Source organism: Neodiprion fabricii, chromosome 2 (genome assembly GCF_021155785.1).
Source record: "Neodiprion fabricii isolate iyNeoFabr1 chromosome 2, iyNeoFabr1.1, whole genome shotgun sequence".
NCBI classification, from domain to species: domain Eukaryota; kingdom Metazoa; phylum Arthropoda; class Insecta; order Hymenoptera; family Diprionidae; genus Neodiprion; species Neodiprion fabricii.
The window spans coordinates 28695461-28715672 of NC_060240.1; the positions used below are offsets into that span (position 1 = coordinate 28695461).

The 20212-nt window shown below is 44.6% G+C and overlaps 1 protein-coding gene across 1 annotated transcript; it reads right to left on the bottom strand.

The window, feature by feature from the left end:
- Positions 1 to 3158: 3158 nt before the first annotated feature.
- Positions 3159 to 8910, bottom strand: LOC124175616. Its single transcript, XM_046556016.1, has 6 exons — positions 5811 to 8910; positions 5405 to 5641; positions 4997 to 5334; positions 4347 to 4904; positions 3680 to 3937; positions 3159 to 3590 (listed from the first exon to the last, which is right to left on the bottom strand). Exons 1-6 carry the CDS (start codon positions 8908 to 8910, stop codon positions 3159 to 3161), a joined length of 4923 nt encoding a protein of 1640 aa, XP_046411972.1.
- Between the last annotated feature and the right edge of the window lie 11302 nt (positions 8911 to 20212).

The following is a 20212-nucleotide window of genomic DNA, read 5'->3' on the forward strand; positions in this document are numbered from 1 at the left end:
AATTTGATTTCGCTCTTACGACTCTCTGTAAAACGTTTATCGTTAGATGTACTTTGTAAGTTGGTCATCAACTGTTTGCCAACAACGAATCAACGCTTGAGTTAACCAAAAATAAATTACAACCAACTTTTTAATACCCCTTTGATCAACGTCACTGTCTTATAATTGCTCGAAGTGTCAACTCCATCATAACTTTTCGTCGATACCTTAGGACAAATTTACAAGTTAAACCATTCTCGTCACGATTCCGCCCGACTCTCGTCTTAGTTTCTTATTCCGAGGTTAACGATGTGCGCCTGTTTAATTTTAACTACTCATCTGTTGGAAAGCTTCTCCTGATTGTCAATTCCGTGCAAATCTACGTCCCGTACAAAATGGTATTTAATCCACGGAACAACGAATGATCATCAGCTGTGTCCGTATCAAAATTACGTGCGACTATCGCTGGGTTTCCGGAAATTCTCGGATGCTTGCAGTTACTGTTTAATGGAAGCTGCTTGAACATCTGCATGACAACACATCACCAGCATTTGCCGAGACGTACGTGGTGGAACGGCTCAAATACCACTGTACCAAAGGTATGGTCTGCATGGGCAGTAAAATGGACAGTATCACTGCACCGTACAAGGATAGTCTGCACGGAATTCGGTAGAGAGATGAAGCCAGCTGACACCGTCTGCTGCACCGACGAGTGATGACTACGCTACCATAGGTTGCAGCAGTTTCTTACTACACATCCACCTTGTCTACTAAGTATGAACTATCGTTTATAATGGTATAAGTATTGTTATAAATCAACTTTCCGCTTTCTACGTGATCAGAGGAATATCTACGTTATGGCGGTAGATATATAGACGATGTATTTCTCAGTTTGAGAAATAGCTCTATCGTTTCCTGAGTTCTCACCAGCCGTGCATGATCGTATATCAATTGGAGTTGGCAGGGTGGCGCCGAGAGAAGCGCGAGGACGCTGGATCGCTGTGCTTTCCCAGGGCGCAACCCCTACGTTTGTTTCGAGACCACCCTGCACCGGTCAGGCTCTCGCTTGAGCGGCAATTTTGAGTGACGGCTTATAAACGGAAACGGGTAATTTCGCACATTGGCGTTTCGGAAAAGGTGGGGTGATGTGAGTGACGCTTAACCTGTCAAAAAATCGTTGTTAATTATTGTTCACAGGTATCGATGAAAACGTTCGTGTTCGCGGTTAACGGTGTCGGTTCACCAAAATATTTTGTTAATTTGCGAGTAAACTGCACCGCGCCTACGGAAATTGATATTTGTACCAGCTGTCGTCACTCACTCGTTGGTATCCGACAAGCTGAAGTACAATTATGGATTACACGACACTGTGCTTTGGAAACGCTGCCTCCGTTAAGCCGGGATTAGTCGTTCCTTATCATAGAATAGACTCTTTTTTTTATTCCAAACTCAAACTTTGATTAAATCCCCGTCATCCCCTTTTGTCTCAGGAGTTAATAATCCGCCTTTGAAGTTTGCAGTTTCTGCATCCTCGGGACGCGACGTTTTAGCCAAGTGGTGGTGTAGTTTGTCTGGTGAAATGACGAAGGTTGAAAATACGTGAGGAACATGTTCAAACGAGTTTTCGGGGAGATCTAAATGGCGGCTGGTCGCTTTGTGTTCTCTGTTTTTTTTTTGTTTTTTTTTCGAAATTGAGACAGGGCCTCGTCATTGGCTACCCACTCTCTCCCTCGCTCTATTTTTCTTCCTCTCTTTCTCTCTTGCGTTTGTTAATTTAGATTGATCGGCTTTTTCCCGGCAGGGGAGGGGGATCGTTTGTTTTCGGCTACCGAAGTGATAATAATAACAACAGCCGCATCACCTTGGTATAATAAACACGGTGTATAAACGGATATATATCCGGGACGTGTGAGAGGTACAAACACTCGTGTATGGCAATGGAATGGTTGTAATATTATTTGCCGGTGTTTATTTTGTGCGGGAAAATTTCACTCTGACGCGTGATAAATCGCCCCATTCGGCGATACGGTTTATCGTCATTTCTCTCGATAAACAAATGAAACTTTTCTCACTTATCGTCGGATCCCAACCCCAGAGATAAATCCACCCACTCTCACGGTGGAGACGCCCGAAGCTTCCTCCTTTCCCCTCTGACCTCATCCTTTGCCGCTGCTCTCTGCATGCCATCGCCGAATGCCCTTCAGCAACGTTATTAATTATATTCCGATGTTTTCGCAAACACGAACCTCCGCTCTTTCACGTTACAAGGGCCAATTTTACTGCTAACCGTTAACGATCTTCTCGCAAGTTTTGTATTCTCTTCCTGTTTTTTTTTATTTTTTCACCCCATTTGGGGTAAAAAATTTGTGGTATAACTTACCGTTTCATGAACTGTTCGAAATTCTTGAAAGCTAAAATGACGATAGCCATTCCGCTTGAGAATCGGAATAAACGAGTCGGATATCTATTCGCCTTCCCTTGAAGCGAACTTTCGAGTATAATGCGGTGTTCCACGGTTTTACCGGAGGTGTGGCGGTGCTCTGGCGTGCCTTGGCATAGTTCGCGTCGATTAGAAACATAAAACAAATAGAAGGATAATTTTCCGGTAAGGCTGCGACGGAGAGATAAGAGACTGCGGCGTCTCGCGTGCCTCTCGCGTTCTCTAATCGACGGTTACATACAGGCTGATGCTTCTTCGGTAAGATCGCTGCTGCAGCAGGCATCGGAAATACTCCCACTGTACATACATATTTCCCCCTTCGCGCCCCTCCGTCTGCTTCTCCCCTTTCTCTATTCTTCCCTCTTTCGTTCTCGCTTTTCTTTTACGACCGGTGCACTATATATATGAAGTACGCAGAAGACGGACGGAATAGGGCATATGGTGCCATGTTATCAGAAACCCAGTCAACCCTGGCCCTCACCCCTGCTGCCGCGGTGTAAAGCGAGCTACTCAAAATTCAACCCTCGGCAAGAAAAATCACGCAGTTGGAAACTTCGGCGCGAGAGGGTATAAGGTGTATCCGCATACGTGAATAAAAATAAAAAAGAAAAAAAAAAAAGAAAAAGGAAAAGAAAAGAGGGAACAGAGAAGAAATAAAATACGTGGATCGTGGCGTTCTTTGATACTTTATACTTTTCAATCTTATTTATATATATCTCGTTTCGTTTTATTCTCGTTTCTATTTCACCTCTGCTTCTTCCTCTTCTTTCCCTGCTCCCATTCTCCCTCCTTCTTCTCGTCCTGCTTCTGTTCCATCTTTTATTTCTCCTCCACAGATTTCGTCAACACATTTCATAATCCATTGGTAACAGGCACCGGGAACATTGGAGAAGTAGGGTGGAACAGTCTGATCTGTTAGGCAGCTTTTGTACCACTCGATTTCCTCTTCGGTGAAATTTTTTCTCCGATCGGGAACCCGTCGCTGGATCACCACTCCGGCACTTTGGCGGTTTTTAACTAAGCCGCTCAAGTACAACTCCCTGTCAAACGTCTTCCTGCCCCCGAGCGCGAAATTGCTCAGCCAATTTTCGATCTCACGTTCCTCGAGGGTGGCGACGGATACGCGGGATGCAAGTCCTGCAACTCGGTATTCGCCGAACTGATTAATCGCCTGAGAAAATGTAAATGAAATGAAAAAGGAACGCCCGGGATTCTTTTTTACCCCGAAATTATCCGCCTTTACCCCCAACGCGCGCTCACCTTACTCCAGTAGCATCCCAGGGCCGCTCGCAATTTTCCTAATACATTTTCTTCGCCGTTTTTTATGGTCTGCGTTGTTCGCCCAAGGAGCACCTCTGGCTGGGATGGGGCGGGGGAGTTTTTCAGGGGTCGATTCCAGGTGTGCTCCCGGATCCCTCGGCCGTTCCTTCCATATGGAAACAGGTAGTTCCAGGGAAGAGAGTACGTGCTTCGCAGCAAGTCTCTCCTGTCGGCGTTCGTCGGTCGAATACTGGGTACCTGATGGAACAGAGGAGCATCCAATTAAGCAAAGCCATACCGGCGCAGCACACGCCGTCCACTAAGTGCTTGTGCAGCAGCCCTTCGACTTAATTGCCTCATGCTCCAGAACCGGCGCATTCTATCCTCCGACCGAAATCAAGCTACAACCGTATTGTGTTAGTACTTTGACTACTGTTACCGTGTTTGCCTTGAAGCCACCTACTGCCACTCAACACATTTCTAAATTTGCCCACTGCACAGCCGAGGCTACGATTGTTACATTTCGAGGATTACACGCTAAACGAGCAACGAATTATCGAACTTGCGTTTTTCCGCTCGACTGTATACACCCAGACAGCCGGTTTTTTTACCAAAAATTTATTCATCGGTTCTCAGCCCTATAGAAGCAGATGAAAGGACGACTGACTTGGTACGACTGAAGCCATGCCTGGGAGGTTTTGATTGGATCGACGGCGGTCAAAGTGGTGCACAGTCTCTGCCCCAGCTGATCAGGGACCTGGAGGTAAAATACACTGGTGGTCTCTGCAAGGTCAGCTTCGTTCTCTTGAGCCAGTCTATCCGAGCGACGAAGGTACTCGTGTCCTCTAAGGTCACGTCCCACTACAAACAGTCGGCAGGATTTGGGGCTGAGCTTGGATGGATTACAAGTGGGAGTAGGGATCCTGGAAGAGGATGAACATTCCTCTTCTTCTTCTTCTTCGTCGTCTTTTTCTTCTCCTTCCTCCTCGCGCTCCTGTCCCTGCTCAGGGGTTTTCACACGATTAGATTGTTCCCCGTATTTTGTGTACGACGTTCTGCCTTGCGCATCCACACTGAAAACGTTTCCGTACGAATCCGTCGTGCGAAGGAGGTGCTCGCCCGGTATACGTGAGGCAGAAAAATACTCAAGATTGTAAACAGATGACGAAGAACCTCCGGGTGGTGCTTCCGACCTTCCAGTGAAAACAATCTCGTTTCTTTTAACCTGCAAGATCGTAGTTCCTGATTAAAACTTTCAGATGTTATACGTTTTGCGATAAGACACGGTGTAATAAATGCCACAGTTCCGTGAAACACCTGCAGAGAAACCGAACCACCGACGGTGATGCTGATTCCAGCGTCGGTTGAAACGCGAACCTGAACGCTACCCGGCATTGAGAGAGTGCACTCGAGCTTCGACTGATCGTACGTGACTGTGGCGTAGTTTTCGTGCTCCATACAGCTGCTCAAAAAAATTGACACGAATTCGTCCGACGTCGGAATATTTTCCCTCGACAAACTTTCACCCAAGCTTTCAAACTCTGTTGAAGTTTCGTCGTCATTGATAGGATTGAATCTATCCAACTCCTCATCCGTCCATACACAGTACACCGGTTCTTCCGCGATAATTGGACCCGTTGTAATCCTCGAACCGTCTGAAAAACCATTGATCAAGGGTCAGTCAAAATTATACTTGATTGACGCCATCTATACTGTTACACTCGCCTGGGAAACAGACTGTCAGAACACCCTCGGAGTTGATCAAGGTATTTGTGCCATCGCTTCGCCGAGTGAACTTTTCATTCACCTCGTAGTCCGAAGCCGTCCTAACGAGTTCTCCTTCTAATTCACGAATCATTTCTCCATCGTAAATCTCGTAACGTCTTCCGTCAGGCTCGAGGACGACGATGCGTCGTATTTTGACATTCTCAGAATTCTTTGTACGATCGAATGCGTCGTCTTCTGCGCTCGTTTTCGATGAACGATTCACAGACTTTCGTTTTATCCTTCCTTCACTAGCCGTCTTCGAGATTTGCCTGCTCTTTACCCTGCTGACTTTACCAAGTACCTACATTTATCCACTAGTGCCAACATATCATGGAATTCTTTTCACCCGCATACGATCACATACCTGAAACGGAATCACCGCTGTCTTTTCTTTGCGTTGAAAACCCACTGCAACTTGTCACTGTGCCGCTAGAGCGCAGCAGACGCACACTGTCATCATTGTGGAACACGATGATCCCCCCGTCACGGAGGAAGACCCTATAATTTTCGTCCAAGATCCCGGAACACCCAGGACCTTTGGAAACGTATGATTGCTTGACATAAAATGGGCCCAACGGACCGTCCCCTGGAAGCACTTCAACGATCAATCCAGACGGCCAGGAGGCTCGGAATATCGGGTCGCTCTTTTCTTCCAACGCAAAACTCATGACGATTCCGTTTGCCGTGGTGAAGTGAAAGATCGGAGAAACCTGATCGCCGGAAAAATTGTACAACACGAGATTATTGCCGTGGAGTTCGATGGTTATCTGCATCGTGGAATCGGCGTAGGCCCACTCCTCGAGGCACACTTTGACCATCGTGCCGTCATTCGACAGGAACTTGGATTCAGAACCGGAGACTTGGACCCTGTGGTTTCCCACATCATACCCAAGGAAGATCCAGGGTTCACAGTCTCTTGCGCAACGCAGTGAGGTCACTCTCTTGAGTGGTAGGAACAAGGCATTCGTACCGACACCCTCGTCCGCTTTGTTCTTTGGATTAATCGGCCCGCCTCTACCCTTGAGCTTCTTATCCCCCCGTGCAACTGTTCCTTTGGTCTCTTTTCTGGGTCTCGTTGTCCTCTCATCCTCGACCGGGAGCTCGACAGGTTCCATTACGTCCATCAGGGTCAGCCGCGACTTTTGTTTCCGCGTTTCCGCTCCTTTGATCGAATCCTCCAGGATGAAGTCCCCATCGGTGTAACAACTGCTCATTGGCAACTTGTCGCTTTTCGAAATCCGCGTCTCCCGCTGTGCCTCTTCCGCAGTCAGCCGTTCGGCATGCGCCGCGTCCTCTTTTTCTATCCAATCCTTTTCCTCGTCGATAATGAACCTACTGAAATCTCTCAGGCACACTGGTGTACGAATGCTAGCGGTATATTGCTGCTGCGTGACCCCGCTGCAGGATCGGGTGCTGTGAAAAAATATCAGCATTGAGTCAGTGGGCGCAAAGTACCGAGTTTCAAGAACGTCGTATTCTTCGCAACATTCGAAAAACAGCTGTGAAAATACTTCGGGAGACAAAGGTTGGACACTGTCGAACTCGGCGAAGTTCAGGCCTCCGGGGTTTTGTTCGGGACACGATTCCAGGCTGGAGAAATGACCGGACGTGAGCATTTCCCGCGTGTCTATTAGGTCGAAGAATTCCGGGCACTCGAAGGTTTCTTCGATAGATTTATTGTACTCGATCTTACTGTCGCTTGAGAAGGAAGAGCCGAAATTGCCAACGCTGTTCTGTCGAGAGGCGGCTGTTTCCGACTTCGTACGTTTGTCTTTGAGCCTTGGGCACAGCCCCTTGAGGGTTGGGAACGATACTCTTGTCTCAAGATCCGCTCTCTTGTGAAAATTGATCCGCGGTCTACCTCCGTTTATAAGTTTCTCAAAGCGAAGGAGATGCAGATAGTGTTTCATTGTGTCGCTGTTTACACTCTCCGCGAAGCAACCGGATATCTGTTTAATGTGGTACGCGTACATATCAACCTGGTCACTCGTCAAGGGTGGAAAACCGCGCCAGAGTGACGCGATCGCAAACTGTATCAGGACGCCTTTTCCGAGGTCCATCCCGTTTGTTCCGGGGACATCATCCAGTCTTACTGAACACCGATGAGTCTTACTCGCCAAAGCGTCGCCATGAATAATTAAACGCGGATTCGGACTCCTCGGAGGATTCGTTTCATTCCGAATAACATCGAATTCTTGATTAAGGTAATCGATTTTCGATTCTCTTTGACCAGTATCCTCTTGAACAATCTTCTCGCGCGTTTTCAACCAGTCGTTCTCTGTCCCCTGGGCCGACGCGGATTTAGCTACCTGGTTCAGCAGAGCGTCCAGCACCATTGGAACCGAAACGTCCTCCTCGGAAAAGAGGCCAAGGACCGCGTCGTAGTTACCTCTATCCTGAACAACTGACCTTGTTTCTTCAAGGCCGGTCTGAAGTCGCATGCTCCTGATGTAGCTAGCATGGTACCGTAGAATATCGCACAGGTCATACATCAGGAAAGAGATCCTCCGGTAGGCATCCGTCTCAAAGGGTTTTATTTCCTCCTCGGGTATGTATTCCGGAAGTTCCGGAGGGCAGAAGGTCTGCCAGATGACCTGACCGTAGTAAGCACCAGCGTTCAGCGGCGCTTCCAGCGTCGTCCAGAACCTCTGGAGCCGAGCTTTGGTCTCTTCGACTCGGGTGAGGTAGGAGTTGGCCTCGTCCGGATTCGGTTGAACGACTTCGAGCTCTTCCCCGGAGCGGCAGACCTTGAAGACGGCCACCAGAGGGAGGCCGGCGTCGAGAAGCTCCGTCAGCAAGGCTGGCTCGTGGAAGCCGGAGAGGACGACGTACAGATCCGGTCCATCGACGGGAGCGTCGTCGATGTATAACTTTTCTCTCACCTCCTCGCCGCGCTTCCTCAGCCTAGTGTTCGTCTTAACAAACGGTTTCGCATCTCCGGAGCCGCCCTTTGCCTTGCCGACGGTGTTCGGCCGGCTGGCGCTGGTCGTAGATTTCAGGGCCTCCATTTCCCGCGCAATTTCTGCCTCGGCCCTTTTACGGCCCTCGAGCATCGCCTGGTGCCTCAACTTCGCCCGGTGGACGAAGAACTTGATCAGCCTGCTCAGGAGCCACGGGCTCAGCGCCGCTTCTCCAGTTGCTTCCATTTCCTTACTGGCGAAGCGGCAGATGCCTTGGCCGGTCGGGCTTTGGCGCAGGTCGGACTTGGCGAGCAGCTTCACCCCTCGGATCAGCTTGTCGTACGAGAGCGAGAAGATCGCCGCTCTAGTTTCGTCCGTCGTCGCGTCGTTGAACAGATCCACATACCTGCCGTGATCCACCCTGGTTTCAACGATCATCGCGATAACGCAGGTCCATCGATCGTCGCTCAGGGTTAGACTTTCGATTTCCGATCGCCAAGAGTCCTCGCCGGCTGGTCCCTTGCTCTTTGAACTTTTTTTTTCCTGGCGCTTCGGGGCAGGCATTATTCTCCGTTTTCTCCCGCTTTGGGTTATCCCGAGTTTTACCCTCTTCAAGTGACGCGGGGAGAAAAAAAGTTGTTATCACTCTGACGTGTTATCTGCGGAACACGGTTATAGAAGTTTTTACAGATGTCAAGGGCAGAGTTGAACGTTTCCATTGCTATGCGAGAAGTTAGCCGGTTACGTGTCATGAAATTTCAGTCTGAAACTACTCAAGTGTCGTTTCAAACTATTCTCCGCAATTCCTACCTTGTCGCTCTCCCTCGCAGATGCGCCATTGCGAAGCCTTGCTGTTTTATATCAACACACAGCTTCAAAATTCATCCCTGGTAAAAACGCGCGTCTCTCGCGTAATGTGCGATTCATTAATTGTTATCGACATCCGCGATTTTAATGGTGCTGGATATTTTTAGCAAGTAATTAAGTTTTAATTTGGGTCGCGCTCCCGCGACATCGGCCCTTGTGTTTTCCGACCGTTCCTTTCACTCGGCACATTTTCTCATTCTCAGGTTAATGTGTTTCGTGAATTTTTCACGAGCGCTTGAGGACGGTACGTTTAGAGAAAATTGCAAATTACCTTCGATTACGACCGATGTCTCGTGGAATATGTTTCCGTTCACACGTAATATACTCGCCCCCCATATCGATAGGTTGGAGTGTCTGAAAAGTTGAAGGGTCTGTGAGAACATAGCCGCAAGAGGGGAAAAGCTGTCATTTATCCGCTCGTACTTCGTCGAGCTGAAAACTTGACAGACATACTTGTAGAGCACGTGGCCTAGCTATGAAATGTTCGGATACCTCGTACTCTCTGTGGCAATAGACAGTGACAAGTTGAAATAAAAACGAGAAAAGTGAGAAAAAAACACCGATCAAAAAAACTTGGAAATAGGAGCAGAGATAGAGAGAAAGGCAAAAAACTGCGCTCACCTCGTTCGAAAAAAGACACCGCAGGGTGAGCCAGGGATTTCCCTCAACGCTAGGATATAAATAAAAGTCAATAGCACTTTCGAGATTCACTACTTAAGTAAAATAGAAAGCGTTCCCGGGGAAAGTGGTCCGTCGGTGTTTTGGGGTTAGCGTCAGGAAACGCAAGAGGAAGCTTGATGTATCGTGGGCAATTTAAATTACAGAAGATAAATGTATATCTATATGTGTATATATGTATACATCTGTATACGTGTATATATACATATATACATGTATGTACTCACCACATAGACAATGCGGCATTAAAGAGAGATAGTCCAGTGAAAACGGAGTCTGCGACTTTTTACCCTTGGTCAAATACATTGTGTCGAATTCGTCACTTAATTTTTGAATTCACCGACGAACGAACCCGAAGCGTTGTCAATCCTCGAGCAGTCGGCTTACTCGCGTTCACCATCTCTCACGAGAAACAGTACGTGGGTGGTTTTAAGTGCCTCTTGAGTAAACTGCTGGTGCGGAATAGTATGAGCGACGCTAAGTAAATTGCATGGCAGAACTTGCATTTCACCTCCTGCGCTTTGCCTCGAGGCGATGGCTGCCTGCGAATTGCTTGAAACTTGGTGCGGTTTTGATTCTAAACACCACAGAGTTACACTTGTTTACCTTGTTCGCGGTTCCGCAATTCATTTATTTATTTCCGCACGTTTACTCGTAAGTTTACAAACTCTCTCAGACGTTTTTGTCTAATCTGTCAGCCTGAGGAAGTTTTTTTCTTGTCCCAACTCTATGTCGAAAAATAGGTTATTTTCAGATTTAGAACTATGTATGTAGAGAAAAAGCAATGAAATGGTTTTGGTTTATGGTGAAATCATGAAAATTAGGATCCCTACGTAGTCGAGAGGATTTTAGCGTTTTTACTTCAGCGATGAGAAGAAGTTCAGAAGAGATTGCACAAGAGAGATTTGAGAAAATTGATGAAAGCACTCATTTCAATGACGGAATATAAACTTGTCGGCGTAACGCAGTAACAGGCCCATAAACTACGAAGACTATTCTCGGCTGATAACCGGAATCTTCTCATGTTCGTGACAATGTGATCCCGACTCTAAGAATGGCAGATCATTTGAATACCGAGTTTGTTCAATTGTCGCAACGAATGCAGATGCCTCGAACGGTTGTAAAATGTTAAAGCCACATTAGAGCGGACGACGTAGCATCAATTGGCAATAGCCTGACACCAGGTCCTTGCTATACTTTCCCGAACCAGTTGTCCTCGATGTCTTTTGATTCTTCGATGGAATTAACAGACGCCGCGGTATAAAACGCAGCTATTTCTCGGAGGAAAGCATGACCTGAATATTTATCCTCTCTCCGACATCGAGGGAATAAGTGGATGTCTCAATAGAGGTGGAAAGTTGGGTATCGTCATTGTATGCAGGCATACGGAAAGGGAGAAGTTTGCGGGTCGGCGCGCTGCTTCGAGTGTTGTGGGGATTGTCGTACGGGAATAACAGCCTGCAGATGGGGGAGTAAGGAAAGTCTACTTAAACTTTTGACTATTGTATTAAAGCGGTGAGTTGATTCTCGGGGAGATGAACCCGCTGCACCGTTCGCATTGCGTGTCGTATACCGAGCGAGCTCGAATCGTTAATTGAACACGGGCCTCTAAATGCCATTCAACATTCCAAGCCGGCTCGACAACTCTCCAGTGTTTCAATTTACCCCTCGAAATGCCCCGCGATCCTTCATCCGAGTACGTACTGTATACGCGTCTTAAAGGGGCGGGCGCAATTGCCATTCGCCACTCGATTATCGGTCGCTTTGCAACTTTTAAATGCAATTGTACGAGCCAGCGTAACTCGAGTTGAGAGTCCTCGCTCAACTCCCGACGAACTATTTTTTTCGGTCTGCACGTTCGTTTCCACGTTGCCCGGGGCTATTCGTCACCGATGGGGTTCTGAAGTGGACAAATCCCCGTAGAACGTACTTACTACGGTGAAGTTTAAAAAGGGTTAGTGCCTGGAGCAGAACGATGCCCGACCACGAGGTCGTACGTTAAGGTACCGGGAAAGGCTATAAAGCGAAACAAACGAGAAACGGCCCCGTTAATGTTTAATTGCGACAAATCCTAAAATCCCGCAGGGGATATTACCCCTTGAACCCGCGGGTACACATGCCTGTGCGTACTCCGAAGCATCCGAGCAACGCGGTAAATCCCATTCCTCCCACCCCCCCTTATTTCGTGAAACGGAGTTTTACAATTGACGCATGTGTCTCCCTTTCAACCTCCTGGAAATTTCGCCGGACGAACTCCGGGGATATCGGAAACATATTCACACTTGCCGAGGTGATTTAGTATGAGAGGAGCCCCCGTTTCGGCTAAAACTGTTCCCCGGTATTCAAGCATTGCGACGGAAAATGAAAAAAGTCGAAATTCCGGTACAACTTTTTACCCGTCTCTCATCCCGCGAATCACATCTCTTGTTTTTAATCCGACATCGAAGCTTTTCAAAACTCATCGTTTTATAAATTAATATATCGTGTTCTTACACAGAGCAAAAGCCGTTGTTTTGTCAAAAAGATCAACATTTTTTAGGTCACATACACTACCGGCCAAAAGTTTGGATACACCAGTCAAATTTTCTTGTCGCACTAAAAGTTAGATAGCGAATTCACTAATAAAGATAATTAAAGGTTCTAAGTGGCGTTTTAAAGAGGCTAAATTTATTACGTTCATTTTGCGTTCTTGGAAAATTTTCTACGATTTTTTTTTTCATCCCGGTACGTAACTTTGAACATGGCCGTTTTTCGGCTATTCTTTAACCGCAGAAAATTATAACACCATAGTTTAGGGAAAATTTTTTCCTCGGTTTTTTCCATGGAAAACTTGAAAAGCATTTCAAGACCTAAATTTCCTTTTTTAGAAAGTTTCGTACGATTTTTTTTTCCGCCTGAGTATTGCATTTTTAGCTAAAAAGGACATAACTTAGACAAAAAGACGTAATCTAATAAGTACGGGGTTTCAGAGGAGATATCAAGAGGGCAAAAATTGGCAGGACGAACAACTGCGTTTGCTTTAGAATTTCAGCGCATGCACGTTAGACCGTTCGACCGTTAGCTACTCACTCTGTATAATACTGTACGCGAATAACACCTGAAATCATGTGCGTTTTTTGCTAATCCTGTACATTTTTTTAGGGAAAAAAAGAAAATATGTATAGACAAAATTACGAAGAGGGAATAAAACATTCTTTTGGCTAGTTGAAAATTTGACGCTGCGGTAGTGATTTTCTTCATTTTTTTCTCAACGACATTTCTTAGAATGTGTTATTAAGTCTTTACGACAAATTTTTTACGTTACACGAACGTTGCACAAACTAAGAAATAGCAAATTTCTAGATCTCGTGTGATGGAAAAACCAATTTGTACCACTCAGTCTACAACTTCTAGAATTTCTTTTCAAATCTCAGATTCTGTTACGGTGAAGCGGAATTAATTTTTTTCAGGTGGCACAAAGAGGCAGGTCCTTTACGCAGTTTGGTTATTTTCTTTCATTTCACTTCGGACTCTGACAAACGTGAACGTGGTTACCATTCCCCGTGTAACAGCACACAGAACGTAAATAATATTTTTTTATATATTATATAACCGCCCGCTGAGATTCCTTCTCTGCATCTGAGCAAACTGTAATGAAAAACATATTACCAGAGTCATAAGTTTCGTCACATACAGACAGAGGTGCTTCACATTATAACTCCGATGTGCAGGCTGTACGTAACGACAAAACTCTGCGGGAACAGTAATTTTCGGAGGTAAAAAACAAATGGATGGAAAGAGAGAGAGAGAGAGAGGGAGAGAAAGAGAGAATAAGCGCATGAACGAGACAGTGAGAGAGAGAGAGAGAGAGAAAGCGAAACAGTGGGAAAGAAAAAAAAAAAAAAGTTCAGAAAGTACGACGTCACGCCACGTGTGAAATACGGATGAGAAAAAGTGATATAAATGGGAAAAGAGAATGGGAGAAACGAAGCAGGATTCGAAGAGCGAGGGAGTCGGAAAAAATTAAAACAGTTACGGAGAAAAGTTAAAATATTTGCTTCGAATAAAAATGTACAAAAAGTTGTTACATGAAACGAAATAACGTCCGATCAATCGTTTTCAGTCTTCCATCAATTCATTATTGGAATAAACAATTCGGGAAATGAAATGGTTCAAGTCGAATTATTGGAATAATAGCGTAAAATAGCTTAGACAATATTTACTCGGATGAGAAGTAAAAATTTCGAAAACCGGCAACTTTGTTTCAAAGGTATGTGTTAGAGTAGAAGTATCAGAATGTATCAATCGGTTGGGCAGTTTGCAATACCTACACGATGCAGAAAACATCTACTTTGTAACATTGTACAGTTGACGAAAAAACAAGAAATTATTGATTACTGAATTTGGTTTATCCACAAGGTAAAGACACGACAAGTACTCGGCCACGTGGAATTGACAATTAAAAAGCGGAACCCTTATCTCGAAAATAAGCCGGGTCCGGTGCACTGGTCAAATGAGAATTAATCACTTTAATGATTCGTCCGGGCCAACGGCGAGACGTGCGAGGCAGAAATATATCAGGGCGAATGATGAGTCGGGGAATTTTTCCACCTTGTGCCCCTCGAGGCTTGGAATCGCTTATTAATGTAACCTTACCCCCGCGATTTTCGCCCCTCCGAGTTTCACCGGCTCGGAAAAAGATTCCGCGTGGCATCCCCTTATTCCACTTATTCCGAGCCAATTTACAGCGTTTTTCTCCGATCTACACCTCAATCTTTCTTCCACCCTCGCTTACCTTGCGTTTACGTTTGCTGCGACGAGGCGTAATCCGGATCTCCGGCATCCCGCCCGGATTCTGATGATCCAGAAAAAATTGAGCCGGAATTTAGATGAGGGGTATTCCCGGAACTCCCACCCCTCAAGACTGCCGATCGCAACTCGGAGCGGCTGACTGACGGGACAAGTTCGAACGTGTTCACCATCCGATGCTCCGAGAGGAGGCATTCATTTCCTTGTAATTGCAATCGTATCGTTTCGCGAATTGCGGAACCCAGCCCAAGAATCTTCCTCCGGGATTTATTGCCTTCGCAGTTACATTCTTGGCGAGTTCGCTCTATTCTCTTATCGAGATTCTTAGCGTCGTTTCACAGCAGACCATATACACCGAACTTTCAGCCTCGCTGATATCTACTCTCCAATTCTCCTCGACGATGGCATATTTTCGTTTCATTCTCTTTTTTACCGCGAAAGAATGAATTTCAACATGTTTTACCAATTTTTGTTTCGATTTTCACAAATTGGAGTCAGATTTTGACTGGAAAATCTGCAAGAGTCAGTCTTTACCGTGTAAAGTGACGAATGTCACTTATTATTGACGTTATCAGAACCTTGAGTTCATCGTCGACCCGAAATGGTTATACCCAGCGGAATTTTATACGCAATGACGAAAAATTTGTATTCGCAAGAATATTTATTTTTCGCATGGATAATGGCAATAAATGTATTTCTGTCACAACATTACTCAAAATGAGTGATATTTTACTCAGTCGGTATAAAAAAAAAAAAAAAAAAAAAACTTGAATTACTCTCAATCAAACTATCTCCTTTGTTATTTTTTCTTTCAATTTTCCGAAAAACTTGTCATCGTGATTCGAGAAAATTTGAAACAAATTCGGCAGTCAGTTGACCTTTGGAGTTTGAGATTTTCATTCTTAGATTGTAGAGTTGAGCGAAATTTGATTCTCCGAGAATTGTATAGCGCGTATAATCAAACGAGAAATCGCATCTTCGCCGCGTTGATGACGCCGGTATTACGTCTGGAGAACCGGAAGTTTGTGTTTCGGCTAATGATAGTTCAAGTTTAAACTATAACGGCCTGCCTGCGAGGAAACCGGACGCAGATATGAACCGCAGAGTTGCGGGGAACGGAGTCCGGGAAACTGCAGGGGTAAAGCGATCACGAGAAAAGACCGTCCACGACGGAATTACGTCTCCCGCGGTTTCTGCACATAGTATATACCAGTTCTCAGTGACTTTCGCGGTACGTGAACACGTCCGAACGAACGGAGGTATCTCGTTTACCGCAGTCCATGTCCGACTGGAAATATCGATTGTAATGGGAGACGCCTCGGATAGCTATGACAATACGAAATTGGAGAAGTGAGGAAGGTTGATTTACTGGTCTAATCAAGAAACGAAAAGTAAAAGCCGTTCGAAATCTCGCGATGCTTTTATCGACGCACCGAGAAACCCTCACATTTTTCAACAGCAAATTTCTCTCGAAACGAGTGAGAAATTCATGGCTTCGTGATGTTATTAGACACTGCTTTGGATAGATTTAGCCGAGAAGTGTCAGCGAGATAAACACTAAAGTGATAGAAATTGCGTTTTAAAGGGGTATTCAGGTCTAGTAATTTCGAGAAATCGATGAGTATTTTTTTACATATTATTATAGCTACATATTGTATGAATATTTTGGCTCAAACCCGATGTCAAATATCCAAATATTGAGAAAGTTATGAGACCTCGAGTGAAACAATGTACGACCGCTCGGTGCGCGCCTTAATAGATTTATTGGCTTCTAGGTCGGAAAAATCGGTTTGTAAGAAAACTGCGAATGCGGCAGAAGACTTCCCGAATGCCCAGGAATCACCGCTCAACGGTAAGAAAAATTCCCATTTCAATTGATACAGGAATAAGCCTCAAAACCAAGGTCAAAACATTAAACTTTAAATGCGTTCGACTCAAAACTACATTTTTCTACCTGGTTTACATAAAATCTCGAGTTATTATTCAGTATACATTCCTCTGTAATGCCTACCACGGGCATTTCGAAATTATTGTTACAACTATATAAAAAATTGGAAACTATCGATAAAAAAAAAAAGAGGGAAAAATTCATTTTGTCTTCAAACAGCCACCATTTACAATTTTTTTTATCTCTCTTGCTTCTTGGTACGGGCTGAAACGACATTCTTACTAATCAAGAAAGCTCGTTGTTTTTCTAATTCGGATGAATTGGAGCGCTGGAATCGTGTCAACTACCTCAACCGGTTTTTTATCACGGCCGTATTTAGAGGCCCACAATTGTTTGAATTTTAACATTTATTTTTCACAAAAATTTAACTAGAAGTTTCTTAAATACCAATAAAAATTCTCTGAACAAATGGACGCTGAAGCTATTTTTATTTTTTTTTATATCAAGCTTGAAAAAACGCTCGAAATTCAGACATCTAGACCAGAACATCCCCTTAAGAATATACAGGAATTACTGAATAATAAAAATTTTCATGACATTTTTTTACTAAAAAAAAAAAAAAAATTAACAATTTTTACAAAGTAGTCTCCTTTAAATTATACACACGAAGTTGTGTGAAGACAGGCGGAAGATGGGGTGAGAAATTTTTGTTTCCATGCCCTAAATGAGAAGCGTCATTACGACCGTGGGGTGATTAATTTTTTTTCCTCTTAGCTTGAAGGTACATATATACTAATATTTTTTAACACTCCACCTACACGCTGATTGCGTCGGTGTAACTACTAACACGTACGTCTGTGCTCACATGCGTGGATATAATATGTCGGTGAAATTACACGTGTATTTAACCGCGTTAACGTTAGCTTTTTTTACCCCTGGAATCGTAACGAAATAGAGAAATTAAAACGTACCATGCGTATAAATATCGACTGGATGGGTCCAATTAGTGAAACTTGATTGAAACCAGTCATTCGCGTCGTACGGATCGTGGCAGGTCAGGTAGATAGATATCAGTTTAAGTCTAACATTTTTCGTTATACGGCACCATTCCACCCTTTGATAATACGTGTACCGAACGGATGTTGAAAAAATCCACCCATTCACACCGTTTCTTTTGTGAATATTTCGATTAAAAACGAACAGTAAATCATTTTCATCCCATTCTCGTCACGGATTTAATTCAGAAAAAAATATGTACCCATCGTACTGCATAATCTTAAATCATGCTGAGGTTTCTTCACGATATCTCAATCAGTTTTCTCAACACGCGTTTAAGCTTCCTCTTAGTTTAGCCTACCGTTTCATCAGCAATCTGTGGCAAATGTGCGTTCCGGAATTCGGAGTTTCTCAATATCCGCTCCTTCCGCTTCTTCGCGTTTTCCTCAATTTCAATGCGGCGACCATGCCACGCGTCATATTCGAACTGCAAATAGCGAGGGTGTAATTCTGCATTTGTCCACCTGGACGGACGCAGGTAGCAGAGGCATAGAGCAAGGAGTGTTCGGGGCAGGGACAGATAGTCAATGGGTGTGCAGGAAGGATTATAGTGTTACGGCGACAACGGCATATTGTGTCGGTAGTATCTGCGCGGTCGATCGCTTGTAGGCTTAGCCCACATTGCTTGATTCATGTTGCCCAGTCCCCGGGGATGCCCAATCATGTAGAATTACTCACCGTCCGTGGGACCGTTAGTGCGGTAAAGTAGCTGCCTTATTTTTTCCCCTGTAGAATAATTACGTCGCAAAACCGAAGGTGAGAAACAAACTAACAACAAGAGGTGGAAGGAAATCTGTGACATTTTTATAATCCTTTATTGTATTTCGGCTTCTTTCGTTTTTCCAGATTCCTCGTATTATGCATTTTATTCGTTTCATTCCGCACTCTCCGAATATTCAGTTTTGTTGACACACTTTTTCGTCTTGTTTTTTTTTTTTTTGTACGGTTTTTTTGTGCCAAGTCAACGTACGCGCCGATGTGGACTTTTCCACCATCTCCGAATTCTTGTGTACCCACCACTCACGGTCCTTTTATTTTGCATTCTGTTTTCTTCTTTCTCAACGAAGTAACGTTGGGCATGTACAAAGTTATTAATTTTCTTCATTTCTCCTCCCCTTTACGCATACACAAGCATGTGTGTATTTTGTACTTGTATATATTCTGTAAACTTCAATATTTTTCTTACTTACTTTTTTGCTCTCGGAACGTTGGTATCTCTTTGCAGGTTAATATATCATACCCGGGTTTATTTGAATTTGTTACAACTCAAAGAGAGGGGCAAAAATTCAGCTTATCAACAAAGCGAGTGAATTTGAACCAGTAGCTTATCGCAACGATTCGATACTTTCAGCCCGTGAAATGCGAAAACGGACGTCGCGTTGATACAAACGCGAATTTCGATCAATTCAACCTTTGTTATTTCGTTCTTATTATTATTTTTTGTTTTTCTCATCACCTCACAGGCACGTGCAGTGCGCGATTTGAGTTTCACGAAGGGATTTCGGAAAGCAAAAGAGAATGAGAAAAATCTCTGATATATATTTCGGACGCAAGGTGCAACCTGAGGCAGTCGTAAAACTACACAAGATGGCAGATTGCCCCGGTGGGGTTTAAAGCCCCCTTGAATCTCGGCAGACGGGGTGCGGATTCAATAAAACGGATAACACGCGGAGAACAGGGTGGTTTCAGTCCTTGCGAATAGTCAATAGTCTGGTTGACGACGAGTTTTGGAAACTTTCCAGACCCTCGGTGCCGAATTCAGGGCCAAAAGCTCTTTAAGCCTTGCTAAAAACTGCTCGCATGTAAGTTTCGGGGGGTTGGAAACGGATCAAGTCGAAATGGACACCGGGAGCAGTGAAAAATGAGAGCTTCCACTTTCAAAGAAATTTTTACACTCGAAGGTTTCGCATCAGAAATTAAACGAGCATCTAGCTGGTTTTTAGACGAACGGTTTGTGCTTTCGGTCAATTTCAATTAACAAGAACATTGAAAATGCCTGGATCGGATGTTGGGAATTATTAAAAAATTGCATGTACAGAAGCTGATTGTTTTTCAATCAACTCAAATGACCTGACGTGACTGAATACTTTCACTTCGCATTACGGCTACAGTTTAGTGCAGTTTTCATAACGTTGCTTATTACAAATACCAACCCGATTGAAATCTATAACGGTAACTCGAGGTGGGTACAAAACAAATGGGAAAAAAGATGAATAGACGCAGACAAATGAACAGACAGACGGACCGACAGACAGATGGAAAGTTCCTCGGAATTGGCTTTCCCTGAAAGTCTGTAACAGCGTGTTGCCCTTCGTTCGCCCCCCTCTTTCTACACACTTACCCTAAAGCTCTCGGAGAGTTTGTTTTTGTTACATAAGCGCCGTTATCGGGAGCTGTACCATTCGACCAGGCTCGTTTCTCGATGAAGCGCCACTTTCGCGCAAAGAAAGAAAGAAAATGAAGGAAAAGGGAAAAAAAAAACTTTTTCACTTCTTCGGATGGCTATCCCATTACTCAGCTAAGTATCCAAAGTGTCGAAAATTCCTCACTATCGGTTTACTATTGCAGCCGTCAAGTTTTGGAATTAAA